Source organism: Carassius gibelio, chromosome A18 (genome assembly GCF_023724105.1).
Source record: "Carassius gibelio isolate Cgi1373 ecotype wild population from Czech Republic chromosome A18, carGib1.2-hapl.c, whole genome shotgun sequence".
Lineage (NCBI taxonomy): Eukaryota > Metazoa > Chordata > Actinopteri > Cypriniformes > Cyprinidae > Carassius > Carassius gibelio.
In genome coordinates, this window is record NC_068388.1 from 11,154,031 (window position 1) to 11,171,359 (window position 17,329).

The 17,329-nt window shown below is 39.2% G+C and overlaps 1 protein-coding gene across 10 annotated transcripts in view; it reads left to right on the top strand.

Annotated features, from left to right (window-relative positions):
* Window positions 1–409: 409 nt before the first annotated feature.
* LOC127934445 (core-binding factor subunit beta-like) overlaps window positions 410–17,329 on the top strand; it is a 30,557-nt gene continuing 13,637 nt past the window's right edge. For 3 of the 10 annotated variants that reach the window (XM_052531827.1, XM_052531830.1, XM_052531824.1), the window contains exons 1-3: window positions 411–946; window positions 1,613–1,699; window positions 3,393–3,509. In XM_052531827.1, the coding sequence (XP_052387787.1) occupies window positions 869–946; window positions 1,613–1,699; window positions 3,393–3,509 (282 nt within the window). In that variant the 5' untranslated portion in view covers window positions 411–868. Of the gene's footprint in view, window positions 947–1,612; window positions 1,700–3,392; window positions 3,510–17,329 lie in introns of all 10 variants that reach the window. The other 7 variants (XM_052531823.1, XM_052531825.1, XM_052531829.1 and 4 more) reach the window with 7 other exon arrangements.

The window sequence follows — 17,329 nt, forward strand, 5'->3', positions numbered from 1 at the left end:
ATCTATCTATCTATCTATCTATCTATCTATCTATCTATCTATCTATCCATCCGTCCGTCCATCCATCTATCCATTCATCCATCCATCTATCTATCATCCGTCCATCTATCTATCGTCCGTTCATCCGTGTTCTTTGTCTTTCTGTGCACGTTTGTTTATCTTGGGTGGATCACAAACAGATCTCAAAATTGACTTACGTAATAACAAACTACAAAAAAATATAGGCTTGTAATAGTTCACTTTTTTGGGGTTCATATCTCTGATGAGAGAACGTCCTTTTGTTTCTAAAAAAATCGCTAACATGATGCGTTTAGAAATTCCACACACAATCTCCATCACAGGTAGCAACTTTAACATCAATACCTAGTAAGAATACGAGAAAGAAAAATACCAAGCATCTCGCGCAATGAAGTTTTGGTGTATTTAACGATTGCGCACACACGGTCCATAGTGGAGAGAATTGTGAATGGGGGGAGTATTTTGGGTGTACAGTCATAAGTCGGACTCCGAGGAGCCAGGAAGTAACTGTGAGCCATGCAGCTCATGAGACGGATAAAGTAGCGCGAGCGAGCGTCTGTTGTCATCAGTCGGGGATCACACGCGCGAGAGTGAGGAAGAACAACACGCCAACTGCAAATTACAGCCCAATCTAGTGCAGCACAACTCACGGACCCCACAAGAGGCGAAATCCGAAGGAGGTTTGACACTTTAAAGAATACAAAGCTCACTACAACATACTCCATCATTAGAAGAAGAGAAAAAGACGGAAGGAAATAAGAGCGGGACTTGCGTGTTTCAAGACAACGATTCACTCTCTTTGCAAGTTTAGACAAATACAATTATCACAATTGATCAAATCGCGTTCGAGATGCCTCGGGTGGTCCCGGATCAGAGGAGCAAGTTCGAGAACGAGGAGTTCTTCAGGAAACTCAGTCGCGAGTGCGAGGTGAGCTCGAATCATCCGAGAGACATTTGATAAAGTGGCGGAAACAAAGTTGCACCTCTCGCGTGACATGAAAACAAGCGTGTCATCGCCTCCTTCTTCAACAGCCTCTGTAGTGACCGCTAATGCTTATTGCTGAGAAAAGTTTTCAACCCTCCATTCACGGCAGTTACAGAATTACTTTGCATGCATGTATCAACAAAAATATAGATGCAGCATAGACTTAAAAGACGCACCTTTGCATCTCACCTTTTAACTCTAGTAGGCCTACATTAATGAAAGTTTGTCTTATTTTTATCCGAATTTAAAACAAAAGCCTACCAGACAATCTGCATTTCAAACGAGCGCATTTTCAACTGATTTTTCCTATAGCTTGCACATATGTTCATTATTCGACTTTAATCTCAACAAATTAAATCACCTCGGGCCACATACGAACAGTTTTTAAAGAAATCAAAGTGGGATAAAAAGTCAAAACCTGTAAGAATAAGTTCATTACATTCAACTGGCCACTTAAGAAAACAATGCAATTTAAACAAAACGTAATAAAAGTGAGCATAAAGGACGGAACATAACGGTGTTGTTATCATAAAGAACATATTTTAACAGTGTGCTCTAATGAAGCTCTTTACTAACAAGACACTTGTGATTCTTTAATCCCTGTTACAGATTAAATACACCGGTTTCCGCGACCGGCCGCATGAAGAGAGGCAGGCGCGCTTCCAGAACGCGTGCCGTGACGGCCGCTCAGAGATCGTGAGTACAGTACACGCACCTCACAGTACCGGTCAGTGACTGCTGACCCCCCATCAGTGCTGGCAACACAATAACGTGATTAGACATCCGGAACTGTCACGCCGTCACCAACAACTATGTTCAAATAGCCTACTTCCTTATATGTTATGGGCGCCAAAAACACTGCAGAGAACATTTATGATCCATAGCCTATCGTGTTATAGCCTACTGACTTGTTGATATTTAATTCGCTGTATCATTAGGAGTGCAAGTAATTAATCAGTCATTAAACATAAAATGCCTCTCGGATTCTTTTAATTATCATCAGAAACGCATCTCTCGGGTGGAGATGAACTCGGACGTGTCTAATTTACAGTCTCTTTAAAAATACCATGGGACTGCATGTTATCATAGATTATCCCGTAGGTTGTATTTTTTTTTTCACCTGTTTAAAAAATACTCTAAATCAGATTTGCATTAGGTTCACTTTGTGTCGTACCCTTTTTCTTGGACTGGTTTGCTAACTTGGGGAGGCTTGTTTATCTCTTTTTTTGTATCTCATGTCTTCAGGGCTGTTTCGAGATACATTTTGCTACCCAAAATATTTCTAAGAACAGATGGGGCAACTGTTACGTTAATTCAGATTATATTCATTCTGTTCATAATAACATTACAGACTAGATAGATCAAATAGTTTCCACTATTTCTGTTTTATGTCACGTTTTTTATTTAATTCTATTTTTCTGGCAGAATTTCATCATATTTACAGGCCTTACAGCTGATGATAATCGTTTACTGACCAGTAACTTAATGGAGAACATAACTAGAGGATTTCTAATATAAAATGCTAATTAAAAAATGATTTTGTTTTGTTTGTATAATTCCTACATGATTTTTTGATGCAATGTTCTGTCATCATGCTGTCATTGCTAATTCAGTTTTGCTGTGATGTGACTGTGTGCACTTAAGTTCTTTAATCAGAAAAATGTGGACACGTTTGGCCTTATTTGCCTGTCTGTTACAAACCTTCAGAGAGTCATTTTCATCATGTCATTATGCCTTTTGTATGCTCATTGCTATGATGCTGAATATTAATAGAATTAACAATAATACTGTCTATGTATGTCTGAGCATATACGTGAAAGAGAATCAGATGATTCATTTTAATATGCATTTGTACATATATAATTAAAGTGCAACAGAATTCTCCAAGCCCCCCTTTCCCCCACCATTTTTTTTATTTGTTGCTCATACTCCTTGAGAACGTTATTGAATTATTGTTCCATAATTCAAAATCTTTACAGCAGTCCTACTGCTATTAATGTAAGAGAGGGTCTGCATTTAAAACAATTATTGATTTTGTACTCCTCTCTGTCTCTGTTATCTCTCTGTCACTCATTCACTCCTGCGTTCTGTCTGGTGAAGCCCAGTTTGCCAGCAATGAGCGTTGGTAAAATAGAATCAGATGTGTGTAACTCAATACCTGAAATAGAGAAAATGATGACTTGCTTTTTCTCTCCTTGCCTTTGTGCACCATCCAACCCCCCCCCCCCCCCCAATCCCATCCACCCTTCTTTTTCTAATGATTTGAGCGCTGGCCTTGGCTCAAGGCATTCTTGTCTTCTCTCTGATGTGAAAACAGAAATGATGGGCTGCATAATTTATGCTTGGGCCTGGCTTTCTTATCCTGTTTGTATTGATTTCCCTCTAAAAGGCTTTTGTGGCGACCGGCACCAACCTCTCGCTGCAGTTCTTCCCAGCCAACCTTCATGGGGATCAGCGGCAGGCGCCCACCCGAGAGTATGTGGACTTCGAGCGGGAGACGGGAAAGGTAGTCTTAACACTCTCTCCTAATTTATTTGCAATTATTTCTGCCCCTCATTTAAGCTTTCAATTGCTCCCTTTATTTCCCTTTTTTAAATCAGGTAATAAACATATATACCCACTTTCATACAAATGTATGATAATAGTAACATGCAAGACTTCCATAAAAAAACTTTTAGTCAGTTTCTAAAGTCACCTGCATAATTTTACGAAATCTGAGCAATGAAATGAAAAGTCATTTCTGTTTCTCTGTAGTCTTTTCTTTTCTTTATGCACTGTAGAGGAAGTGTGTCGCTTTCTCAAGCCAGACATATCCATGGTTTAGATGGGCAAAAGCCTTGATTTTCCATAATGATATGTTTCTCTCTCACACATCTCAAGGAAAAATGAACCCTTGAAATATTACACTGCAGACAGCAAGAAAAACAGTCTCTCTTGAATGAAACATGGCACAGGTTTGCAATTTTTTTTAACTTCCAGTTTTATTTCTGTAGCAGTATTATTTCAGACACGCTCATTGGTTTTACATTTTTGAATTGGTCTTTCAACAACTCCCGCTTGTTTCGGTAGATTTAAGGAATGCATAGCCTCCCTAAACCCATAAGAATGTAAAATAAAACCATACTGCACTGCACCGTCTTCGTTTCATTTCAGAACCACTATTAAACTACATATTTATTTCTGTTATTCTAGTCAAAGCTGTCCAACTTCTCCCCATGTCAGCTTTGTAAGGTCACTCTTAAAAAGCGTCTTTTCATTCGGAACATTTTGTCTGAAATTCTTTGATTGCACAAAACTGATGTTAAAAGAACCGTGAAATTCTGTATTTATTAACTTTCATCTTGGTCTAAACCTATATGACTTGCGTTCTTCTGTGAAACGCATAAGATATTTTGAAATATGTCAATGCAATAAGTGTCAATGGGGGTCAAACACAATTTCTTTCTTTGGGTGAGCTACATTTGAGCTCATTTAATCATTTTCAACATACTGTATAGTACACACTTAAAGATTCTAAAAGAGGTTTTCATAGTGATTGCAAAGGTGATCCATTTTTTTTCTTAGTGTGAAGAACATTTAATCTTAATCATCTAAAGAAACTTTTTCCACTATAAAGAACCTTTTGTGAAGTGGAAAGCTTCCATTGGTGTTAAAGGTTCTTCAAGGAACCAAACATGTCTTTAATCAGGTTCTCAGGTTAATTTTTTTCTTGTTGTATCTCTTGTGATACTTTACAGTGTAAAGAAAGGGAAATACGTAATTGACACCGTCAGGCACTCTGTCAGCCACGATTGTCAGCCGCATTCAGTTCTAATTCAAGCCTTCTAACGCTTTAAAGACTCTGGTCCCGAGATGTTTACAGTGCATAAAGGCTGATTAGGAAATATTCCGCAGGCATAACATCTTTATAGATGGTTGCACAAGACCAATTAAAGGAAACGCTCAGGCCGGATTAAATAGCATTTTGCCATAGGTTCTTTTAAGGCCACCCCTGAGGCCTTTCCCTTCAAGCCTTTGTGTAAAAGAAAGTTAGTGTGAGGCATTAGAAGAGGCACTTACTGGCTTTGTTTGTGTTTTTACCACAAGCCTCTCGCAAAGCTGCTGGTGTTGTGGACAAGCAAGCCTCTCTTCACGGACAATGCCTCACTGAGATGCACTCATTAAAAATGCATCCCAGAGAAATCAATGAACCTTTTGGCCCTGAGGCTGACGGACTAATCTTTGGCTGTTAATTATTTAAAAAGGCGTGAAGGGTGTGTGCGTTGATCCCCGTGCTGACGGGCGGCCGAGCATGCGTGTTTCTGAGCCCGGGCTCACTGGTAATCCTATCCACCTGTCTGTCACCTCTGCCAGAACTCAGATCCATGCAGCTTTAATGAGCCTCGCACCGTCTGCCTTCAAAATACAGCCCACGCTGTGCATACCCATACACTTTCGACTCGCACACTCATAACACTGCACGGGATGATGTTGAACTGTTGCGACTACTTGTTTTGCCCTTTTTACATCCTTTTGAAAGCAACTTCTCTGCATTGGCAACATTTACTTACTATGTTTAAGCAAGATGTGTCATTTTAATCCATTGGACATTTTGTTTCTTTAAAGTATTTTGTTGGTACCATGGTACTTTGATTGTATTAGATGACGATTACCATATTCATAGCCTATAATATCACTTGCGTGGTATGTTGAAAGTCTTTTAAATATTTAGGTAGCATTTTACAATAAGGTCCCATTTGTTAACATTAGTAAATGCTTTAGCTAACACCAACAAACAATTTTCCAGCATTTATTAATCTTTGTTAATGATGAATAAAAATACAATTCTTTATTGTTCATGTTAGCTCAGAGTGCAGTGGAAATTTTACTTTTAAATGTTGTTGGTTTGTGTAACCGATTGTATTTAGGTTGATTCTTTAATGTTAGATGGTATTTTTGATATATTTTATGTTTGGATAAAATCAATCCATTTAGATGTTACCACATTAGTGAATGTTACCACTTAAAAAAAAGTAATTATTAGTACCATAATGTTATTATTTGCATAGTATTAGTTTATTTTTACATGTACTGTAGTATTCTTAAAAAGAACCCTGGAGTACGGCGTAAATGCCATTGCACATGCATTTTAGTACCATGATATATTTTGAAGTACCATATTTATTAGCATGTGATTCCACCACCACTATTATTATTATTATTTTAAATTAAATTACTGACCTTTATTTGGTTGCATCATTGTAATCATTTTTAAATGATTGATCAGGTAGTAAGTGTCTTTAAGTTAACACATTTTCACCTATAGTTGTTGAAAAAAGTGTCACTTATATCCTCATTTGTCATTGTTTTAAATAAGATATGTGTCAAGTGCTTAACAAGTGCTCTTGACAGATTTATATCCACATAACACGTTTCAGAGTTGGAGTTTCCTTCTCTTTTGTTTGGAAGGAAATCCTGAATGGACAAACTTATTTGATAAGGTCTGTCCTCCCTTCCTTTTTTCACTCACATGCCCTCTGTTTCCCTTTCATCCTTTAATTCTCTGTCTCTTTTTCTCCTCTTTACTCACACACACTCAAACGGTGAACGTCTGAATTCGTGAATTCCCTCTAGAGCAGCGAGTGTCAGACGGGGAGAGTTCATGTGTGCCCCAGCCTCTGCTCCTAATTAAACTGATTGTGAACCTTTTCCACAAACAGATCCCTCTTAAGGGCTGTGGTTTTAATAGACTACGGCTAAAATATTACCCTAGCCGGAAAGCGCTCAGACTTGCAGTTGATCCCAACATGCAAAACCATGTGAGATATGTGCTGCCTGTCATCAGGAATGTGCGATTGCTGTCTGCCTATTGGTTGAGGTGTCCTTACAAGAGTGCCGATTGGTTTATTTCTCACGCCGTAAATCAGTCATCAACGTCTCATTTGCTACTCACATTGTGCACGCTGTGTTTTGCTGCCAGACTCCCAAACTGTAAAAGCAATTTAGAGATAAATGTAGAGTTGTAAAGAATATGTGAAACACAGCTAGGCAAGAGCACCTTAATTATATGGCTTCACAAACAGCCATCTGATGATATGCCTGATAAAAAGAAAATAAATCATTATAATAACTTTGAAATGTGCTACGAGGCAACATTAAAGTTTATGAACTCTGATACAGAAAATACGAGATACAGAAAAGCTGCATAAAAAATGCTAATATAGCTGATATGATACCAATATTTAAATCAAATTTATGCATTTAGCAGATGCTTTTATCCAAAGCAACTTAAAGTGCATTCAGGCTATCAATTTTTTACCTGTCATGTGTTCCCGGGGAATCAAACCCCCAACTTCGCACTTTAAAGCGCAATGCTCTACCACTTGAGCTACAGGAACACTGATATATATATATATATATATATATATATATATATATATATATATATATATATATATATATATATATATATATATATATATATATATATATATATATATATATACACACACACACAATATTTATTGTTCTTCTCTAATTTTATTATATTTTTTTCATATAGTTTGATCCTTATGGTGTTAACATTATCATGTTAATGTTTTTCTCCCCGATGAACTCAAACGTGATGACAGACTCAATGTGTTCCACCTCTCACCAGAGACAGGGTTTTCCATAATGTTGTCCCTATAACTCTCTCTTTTCTCTCCTCTTCTTTCGTCTTGGTTTGAAAACACAGTTGTTGCCAGCAGAAGCCATGCAGGGCTAGTTTAAACTTGGCCTGTGGCAGGGGACAGTAGTATTATCTGAGTGGGGTGGTGGAGCCCCGCAGCACAGGCTCCTAGTGTCACTGCAGGCTAATAGGAACCAGCTGTAGGGAGGTTTAATTTTAGCAGTAGCAAGCACAACCCCAGGGAGGAGACTTTGACCCTGTCCCAGCCAGAGTTCCTCAGAAGTTCCAAAGCAAGCGTTCCCTGAGCAACAACCTTGATTTAGGCAGAGTCAGGTATTCCATCAGCCCAAAAGTCTACTGAATAAGTACTTTACTGACTATATGACAAGGTAAAAATTGGATGCACGTACTTTTTGATCTCCACTTTTGTATTGTTTTCATATGAGCAACACTCAACATTAGAGTTTAATCTAGTAGATTTTGGCTCTCTGTAAATTATATTGTTTTTGTGCATATTTCCTACACTACTATTACTAGAGTAAGAAACTCCCTCCCTCCCTTTCATGCAGCTTCTGTCTCCACCACTTAAACTCAATCTTGTTGAAATGTGATCTCCTCTGAGATGGAGGCTTCAGCTGTAAGGCTTTAAGGAGATCTGATGCTTGGCACTGTTTCCTCCTCTCCTCCTTTTTTTCCTCTATTCATTCGTAGACCTCATGTGTGGTTTTGGCTTTTTTTTTTAATGCAAAGCAGAAATTGGGTCCGTCTGCTCGGGCTATGCCAAGAGGCTTTGGTTTGTCATTAGACTTCGGAAGGGAGAGCAGAGTTGTAAATTGATTGGCCAAGAGGCTCTAACAGCAGCCAGCTTTTGCTCGAGACCCTCCACAGAGCACTAGGTGGTGGGCTATCAGAACTCTGAACTACACAGGGTGACAGACTGTCACGCTCACATTTTAATACATCTTGGTACTGTGGTAATTTGGTACTGTAACATTTTTCGATGTCATGGACCCCAAATTTGATCTTCAAAAGTACAAATGTTCATTTATAAATATTTATACTATAAAGACAACATGTTATTTGACAAATTAAATAATTGGCTTTATATTGCTACTGTACTGAGTACAAAGCAAAATCATTAAAATAAATAATAATCAAATATGGTGCTTTTCACAATAAATGTGATTTCATAACAGTTTTAAGTTTAAAAGCTCACCAAGAACAATAATTATAAACATAACTATAGCAACAATAGGTTGCTATATATATAACAGCCTATTCGTATATATTTTACGAGGTGGCTAATTCATATGAATTTGTACGACCTCATTCATACAAATTCATATGTTTTGTGCTAAATTGTACGTATTTTGCATAATTCGTATGAATTTGTTAGAATGACCTAACCCTAACCCCGCCCCTAAATCTACCCGTCACTGGGGACTAGACAAATCATACAATTTTGTACATATTTTTGTACGTAATTTTGTACGATTTGTCTAGTCCCCATTGACGGGTAGGTTTAGGGGCGGGGTTAGGTGTAGGTCATTGAATTAGCCACCTCGTAAAATACGTACGAATTGGTCGTGAGATAGCGCTGGCAAGCCAATGGACAATATGCAAAACAATTACTCAATTAATCAATTACTTAATGAGATCTGACTCTGAAGGAATCTGTGATTGTATGCTTGTGAGTTTTTGAAAAGCACAAGGAAAGAATAGTGTTTCTGTATTCGACATATTTATGTGATAAAAATGCAACAGTACGTGTGTGTCTCTGATTCGGTGCCAGTGTGAAGGCCCCTGTGTCGGAGCCACACTGGGGTGTGGTGTTTTTCTCTCACAGACGCCATAAATCATCAGCATGTCTGTGTGTAAGAATGTTCGCTCGGGGGCAGATAGCACAGGGAAGAATCGGACTAAAAGACTCCATTATGAAAGGGGCTGCAGTCTGAGGTCTCACCACAGGAATTGGTGTTTTAATAGTTTTGCGTTTCCAAAACTATTAAGCAAGTTTTCCACATTCGATACATGCGCGCGTGTGTGTGTGTGTGTATCGAGATGCCGACTCTGACTCACACTCACAGTGTGGGTGTAAGCTTCATTCTGCACCCCTATTTGTATTATTGTGTGTGTTTGTGTAGGTTTGGTGACTATCCATTTATCTGCATATGCGTTTGTCTGTTTCTCATACATTTTCGTATGTGTGTGCATGCTACGCTTAGCAAGCACATCTACATTTTCATGACTAGTCATGTACCACGGAACATGCTGTGGAGCTGCATGGCGCCAGTTTGACAGTTAACTTCAAGACCGAACACATGGAGGGAAATGCTCATGGAGCCACGCTCAGCTGCCGACGCTCAGTGAAGGAAATCAAATGAGGAGCAGACGAAGGTCCCTCATCTTCCTCTCTCCTTCTGCCTTCAGCTGAAGTGGAGCGTTGCTCATTATTCTCTAGTTTTCCAATCTTAAATCAGTATTGTGTGTGTCCGATTCACAAACAGATTTTTGAAACTGATAGTTCTGATTCTAAATTCTGGATGAACCTCCTTTTAAAATAACAATTAACACAAAGGTGACCTCACATTCTATATTAATGTGGCACGTTACTATAGCTTTACAAAAAATATATTTTATTCCAGTTATTAATATTTATAAAGTTTATTTAACTTTTGTACACTGGTGCTTTTTTATCATAATGCTTTTGCCGCTGATCTAGCACACAGACTTTTATGGCGTCTTGCTTTATTTGAACCACTTCTTTGTAATGATGCACTTGGACTGATTCTCAAAGCTTTTGTTAATGAGATGGGCGACACGTTGGAACCATAAACAACACCACATCTAAACAGTTTTCATTTAGACTACGAATGTAAATATAAAGATGGATATTTCTGAGCGATGACCCGGATGAATCAGTGAATCAAGTGATTTCTTTGAAATGAAGAAATTCACTAGAAAGAGAACTTCTCAAATCAATGATTCAGTGTAGACCATTTCATCTATTTCCTTGTTCATTTCCAGTTCGAAGCTTTTCAGAACTGTGTTAGGAATTAGCCTGCTAGTTAAACTTTGGTTAATCATAAGAAGGCTGTTGTGAACTCTGCTCCAAGTTTGAGTTTGTAGCGACATGCAGAATGATAAACTAAAAATGCGGAGGGCTGTGGTAGAGGCTCATGTTTCCTGCGATCTCAAACGGAAGCCGGTCTGTTCACCGATTGCTTGTCAGTGACATCATCAAAGCATATGTGATAATTGATTCCTGCTGCTGCCATCTCACGTACCTCTGATCTGATCTCAGTTTGTTTGAAGTTGGAGGGAAAAATGGCCTCTTTGTGTTTAGCCATGCCACATTCTCTTAAGCAAGATCTTTATGCAAAGCCAATAGTGTAACTCTGAACAGATTGAGAGGAGATGCAGAGAGGGATGTAGTCAGAGGGTGAATGCTTTGTCCATCATATTCTAGCCTTGCCCCATAGGGATTCAATTATAGTGCCCAGCTCGGATTTCTCAGGCCTGTCTCGCAGCCTTCCAGTCACACCCTTCTGATCAATAAACTCTGCAACAAGACTGCACATCATCCTCACGTTGTTCTTTCTGTGCCCATTCAGTATGTCCAGGTTCCTTCCCTTTTGCTCACGTATCACGCTCACTTTGTTTTTTCAAGATGTCTCGTTCTGCACACGCTCATTGTAGTTTCTCAGCAAGAGCTGCAAAAACTTTAAATAACATTTTAAATGTTCAACCAAAAACACAGGACTATTTAACTCTTAGTTCTAGTACTAGAGAATTAAATGTAGTTTGCACCAAATTTGTGTGCATCTTAATTTTTTAATATTTTGAAACTGAAGGGTTTCTGATGAATTGATGACGCAAGAATTTTAAAAGCCAAAGTAACATGCTAATAGCAAATAATTGGTAGCACGATATTTGCTACACACTGTATATGTGTCCACATAAAATCTACATCCAGAGTTCTGTCTCAGCTCATGACTGTCTGATTGCGTGATGTATCGAAGCTTTTGTCATCTTGGAAGAGGCTAAAGTACTGCACGGTACAGAAGTTTTAATTGGCTTGCTATAGTTTTGAGTGACCTTTTCAACTGCTGTATACAGTAGATAATTTGTTACTACTGAGTTGTGTGTGGTAGAACTCGTCTGCTGTGTTATTCTTTGAACACGGTCCGTCTCTTTTCCTTCGGAAACATGGAGGTCCGCTCAAAAACCCAGTTCAGCTGTTTTGGTTGGAACGTTGTAAGAAAGTGAGAAGGAGAGAGAGAAAAAGGAAAAAGAGAGAGATTTTCCTGTTTCTGGATGTAATGCAAAATGCGTTTTTTTTTTTTTTTGTGGTGGTGATGATGCAGACTTCTCCCTGCTATTCCTCTTGCAAAAGATTTCCTTTCATAAGACTGTTCAGAATGTGCCATTTCTTATTTGGTATTGAGAAAGACAAATTTGCATTTTCACTATTCTCAGGTGTTGATCAATGGTCATATAACATGTCACCGTTTGCTCACATCCCTCTGCACTCATGTTGTGGCTTGTATGTGCATACTTATTGAGATAACTGCAAATTTGTTTTCAGGATTTATTGCAGAGTAAACATTTAAAAACAATTTTTCTAACGATATAAATCTTTGTTTTCACTTCTTGACAATTAAACACATCCTTGTTGAAAAAAAGTTTTAATTTCTTTCAAAAAAGGAAGGCATAAAAATTTACTGAACCCAAACTTTTGAACTTATTTTTAACATATTGTTAGAAAACACTTTTATTTTAAATAAATGCCCTTCTTTTTAACTTCTTATTTAATTAACTTTTTAAAAAAGTATCACAGGTTCCAAAAAAATATTATACAGCTTAAAATTTTCCTGTATATATACCTATATATATATATATAAGGAACTAAATTAACTACTTTGTCTTTTACTCTCATGTTAAAAAAACAAATAGCGTTTGTGTGTGGTGCAGTACATGTCAGAGCTGGCCAGAGATGTTTTTATCCTGATGGAGAAAGGTGTAGCCTAATTGTAGGTTGTAGGAGTTTGTGGGAGGAGACAGAGGACCAGAAGGACCCTAATGGACGGACACCCCTCTGTTTTTGTGTTTGTGGCAGGTGGCTTGGGCAGAACTTCAGGCCTTTGAAGCTTCTGCCTTCTTTTGTGCTTGTGCATTAACAAAAGAGGGCTTTTGTCAGTTAATTTGGATATGTGTGTGTGGGAGTGTCTGGAGTGCGTGTGCGTGAAACAATAGTGCAAACGTTTAGTTTCTCCCTGTCTCTGATTACACAGAGAAGCATGCTCAATCTCTCCGACTGCTTTGCCTAGGCGTGCTCAACACCTGCACCGGGCTGCACCTGTTTTCGGTATGTTTGTATCTGCATAATGTCACCTAGACTGAAAAACTTTAAAGTGAGCACAGGGGCTGACAGATGGACGGGAAGAAGGATAGATATACAGTACCTACAGTGAACTGAAAATAAAAGTGGCTTTGAAACAGTTTTCACTCAGAAACTGCACTAAATATCACAAATAGTTGCAAAGAATTGGCAACTAATGTATTGAATTAAACATGTTTACAGTGTACGTACGTATATTGAGATAAAATAAAGCGAGAAGCGTATGTGACAATTTTGCAAGACATCAGGAGTGCAGCTATGCCTCCCACCTAAATGTTAACCTTCACTCCCTCCCTCCCTCTTTTACTGGTAGTTGCTCTGCTGTGTATCTGTTTTGTGTGTGTGTGTGTGTCCTTGGGGTCTGTTAGTATCTCTACATTGAAAGAACAGCTGCCTTTTGCTCTTACTCATACACACATAGATATGACCCAGTCTCTCTGAGTGAATGGAGAGTTGTATGTCATGTCTTTGTTGAGGAGGAGGATCCATGAGAGCCATGAGTCAGTGTGTGACAACCAGGATGGACGGCAGAGGGGCTCTTACACTGATGATGCTTTGCTCTACTGGGGATCATTGCACTGCCGTGGTTACTATGCTTGTGATTGTGATATACTGTATTGAGCCATGGTGCTGTCATGGGGACACAGACTACGATCTGGTCTAAATGCAACAAGGAAGCCCCACAGGATAAAAGGATTATTTCTTCTGATGCTGGTCTACACCTTACACTTTAATTATGTTAACCAACGACCAGCCATCATCACCCAGAAAGACCATACTTGTCAACCAACTGGTCAACAGCATGGCTACAGCCGGTCCACCTAGACATAACCAAAGCATAAACAAGCCTGGACCACCATAGACATTCGTGCTGATTTTATTAGCAGCCCAGGCAGTAATGTGTAGCTTGTTATCATTTTGGTCATGTTTGGGCCATCTGACGGGGAACTTGTCAATGGAATGTTCTCTCACTTCCTCTTCCTCAGTAGCTTAGTCATAGGACTGGCAGAGAGGTATATGCTGTGTGTACAAAAGCGTTTTAGGCAGTTTGAGTGCTTAAATAGAAATGGGCAATGTGTCCAACTGTCACAGGATAAGCTAAGAGGGATGGAGGAATACATTCAGAACTTTAGTTAAATATGATATGGGCAGTGGGTCACAGTGTCAACCTGTTTCTGTTGTAGTACCATAGTGTGACTCAAACCAATCTGTGTGTGAGTCACAGAGCTGATACAGCACTTACTCTGGCATGTGATGTGAAATGAAGCTCTCATGGGCTGACTTTCTCTTTCTCTTTTTCTGAACATAAAGAGGGAAAGTCCAGGAAAGGCCCTTTGAGGGGACTGACTCACATATATAAAGAAGCATACAGACAGACACACACACACACACACACACACAAACAGATGCAGTTTCATCATACACGTTATGTTCGTATGTGTGAATAATCCAGTGACCAGCAACTGCTGTAAAATTAGCACTCATGTGGGATCACACACAAACACGCGCTCTTACTCACAAAAAGCTCCACTCATGAGGTGTGGGGACACAATGCCCCTCTGTCATCATTCGTGTAAGTGTGTGTGTGTGTGTTCTGCCCCCCCCCCCACCTCCCCCCTTACAGGACCTTCCTCCTCCTCTCTTGGCTTCATACGCTTGTCTGATGGTTTTATTTTCCCTCGCATGCGGTAATTCTGCTGATGATGGCCTGGCACGTGTCTGAATTAGGGGCAGTCTGCCAGGGCGCCAGTCACACACCTCACTGGGTCTCCCACTGCCCAGTTATTCAGTTCAGTTTAACAGTTCAAGTTGTTTTAATTCGTCAGAACTATAAGTTTTAGATCCATTTTAATTCAGTTAATTTCCAACCAGTTTTAGTGGTAGGAGTCACAACTGAATCTGTAAAATGTCTTTAGAATTGAGGTGAGATCATTTCAATACCTTGATGTTTTCTATAAGCAGCAAGGAGATTAAATGAAAAGTACCTATATTTAAGTCGCTTTCATTTCAGTGTTTTCAGTCAAATTTGAGTATGGATTCAAATATTGAATCATCAAATTATTACAAGACCAAATTATTTGAGTTCATGTTTCTGTAAGATTTTTTAAAATTGTTTTTGAAAGAAGTCTAAAATGTATCTGTACTAAAACTCCCAATACATTTTTTTTTTGGTCTTCAGCAGATGTTGAAGTTATAGTAAACAAATTTCCAATCAAGGTTTTTCTCTTCAAAGTCTTTTAAACTCTTATTTGAATTAGTGTTTTCCAGTTAAAGGCCTTGTTTAGTGTTTAGTGTGTTTAGTGTGCTTAACAGTCCCAGTATATCCAGTTGGGTGCTGTGTGTGGTCTACGCTTCTAATGAAGGCCTCTTTTCCTCCCTCTCTCTAACCCTTTCCCTCTCTTTTTTCATCTGAAGAGAAGAAGGTACTTGGCTGCCACCATTGGCTGCTGTGCAAGTAACGTTCTGCTAGTTTCATCTCATTTCCTGTGTAGATGTGCGGACAATGAAGTAGCCTAAATCGGTAGCACTGTGTAACTTTTCTATAATAATATTTAAATGATATGCTAGGAGTTAGTGAGTTCATTATTCACTTTCAAAATGTCTTGTTTTAGCTCTGTTCAGTATGTTTGGGTGTTTCATATTATTCGTATGCGTACAGGGGGCTGCCGTTGCATTCGTTTTTGAGTGTCATACACCCGGGTGTGGGGGATGTGGGAGCTGACGTTTCGTTCTGAGGAGGAAGTCTGTGGTGAAGTATGCTCCCCTACACTTTTTTTCCTTCTCCATGTAGCTAGGCTTAAAAAAGCGTCTGGCTGTCTCTACAGATGTGGAAATCACTTTAGAGCGTGTGTGTGTGTGTGTGTGTGTGTGTGTGTGTAGGAGGCTGGGCTTCGTTTGCGAAGCGTGGGATTCAGGTCCATAAGAGACATCCCCTTGCCCTAAAGCACCCTGGGAAGGCCTTGGGTTTGGCCCGCTCATAAATGAAACCCCTGTGCTAGTCAGGGCTAGAAATAACCCAGCAAAACGGCAAGAACGTGGGACCACTGCAGAAAAACAAACTCACTCCACTTCTCATCAGACAACGCCTTTCAGCTCCTGTTTTCATTTTCTTATTTATTCTGGATTATTTGTTTACCTTGGCAAAAATACTTTTTGAGCTGTATAGGCTGGAAACATACGCAGGGTGTCGCCTAAGACGTATACACACTTGCATGCGCACTAGATTAAGGAGGCGTGCAATGTATCTATTGCACCGCTCTGCCTCTAATTGGTCGCATTGATCATTTCCACATGGCAATTGGCTGCAGATCTGCCACTGATGTGTCCCTACCCCACAGAGTCTTCGTTGTCCTCCTCCTTCTCATAAGCCATTGCTCCCTGGAGAGCAGGATGTCACCCACTTGGTGGCATGTTGCGAATCTGCACTTCCTGTTTTTGTCTTATCATTGATAGTCTAACTTAGTTAACGGCCTGTTTAAATCAAGCTTCCACAGTGATTAAACCTCCAGGTAGAGTTTATCAGCTTTCCCTGTTGGGTTGATGTCACATTTCGGCAAAAAGAGTCAGCAGGAGCTTCCTGATAACCAGGACACGCTCTCTATATAATTTCAGAATAACATTACATGCATTGTCAGCCAGTTGCTGCCTGCTGACTGGTTTTATATGAATCAGCATGCAGATATTTGGCTGTGAAATCACAAATGAATTTATGACATACCTCTACATAACCCCCAGGATACTTAAAAAAGTTGATGAATATGTAGTCGAAAATAAAAATAAAGATAGAGATGGAATGGTTGTGGGGTGCATGAGAAAACAGCTGCTTTATATCCTTCTGTTGATTGACAGAATATATGAACAAGCACCTTTCGAACTTTCTGTTCAAACTGCATATGTTAAGTATAAGTTATTTCATGTCATATTCATTAGTTTTATAGACTGTTTATAAATAATAATTTTAACAGTATGCCATGAGCTAGAGTGCTGTATTTCCAACCCGATCTCACGGCAATTCGTACATTTTTCACAAGGTGGCTTATTCGTACAAATTCGTACGACCACACTCGTACAAATTCATACGACTGTTGCCAAATCGTACGTATTTTACGAGTTGCACAATTCGTATGATTTTGTACGAATGACCTACACCTAACCCCGCCCCTAAACCTAACCGTCACTGGGGTCGTATAAAATCGTATGAGTGAGGTCGTACAAATTCGTACGAATAAGCCACCTCGTAAAATACGTACTAATTGGTCGTGAGATAGCGTTGGTA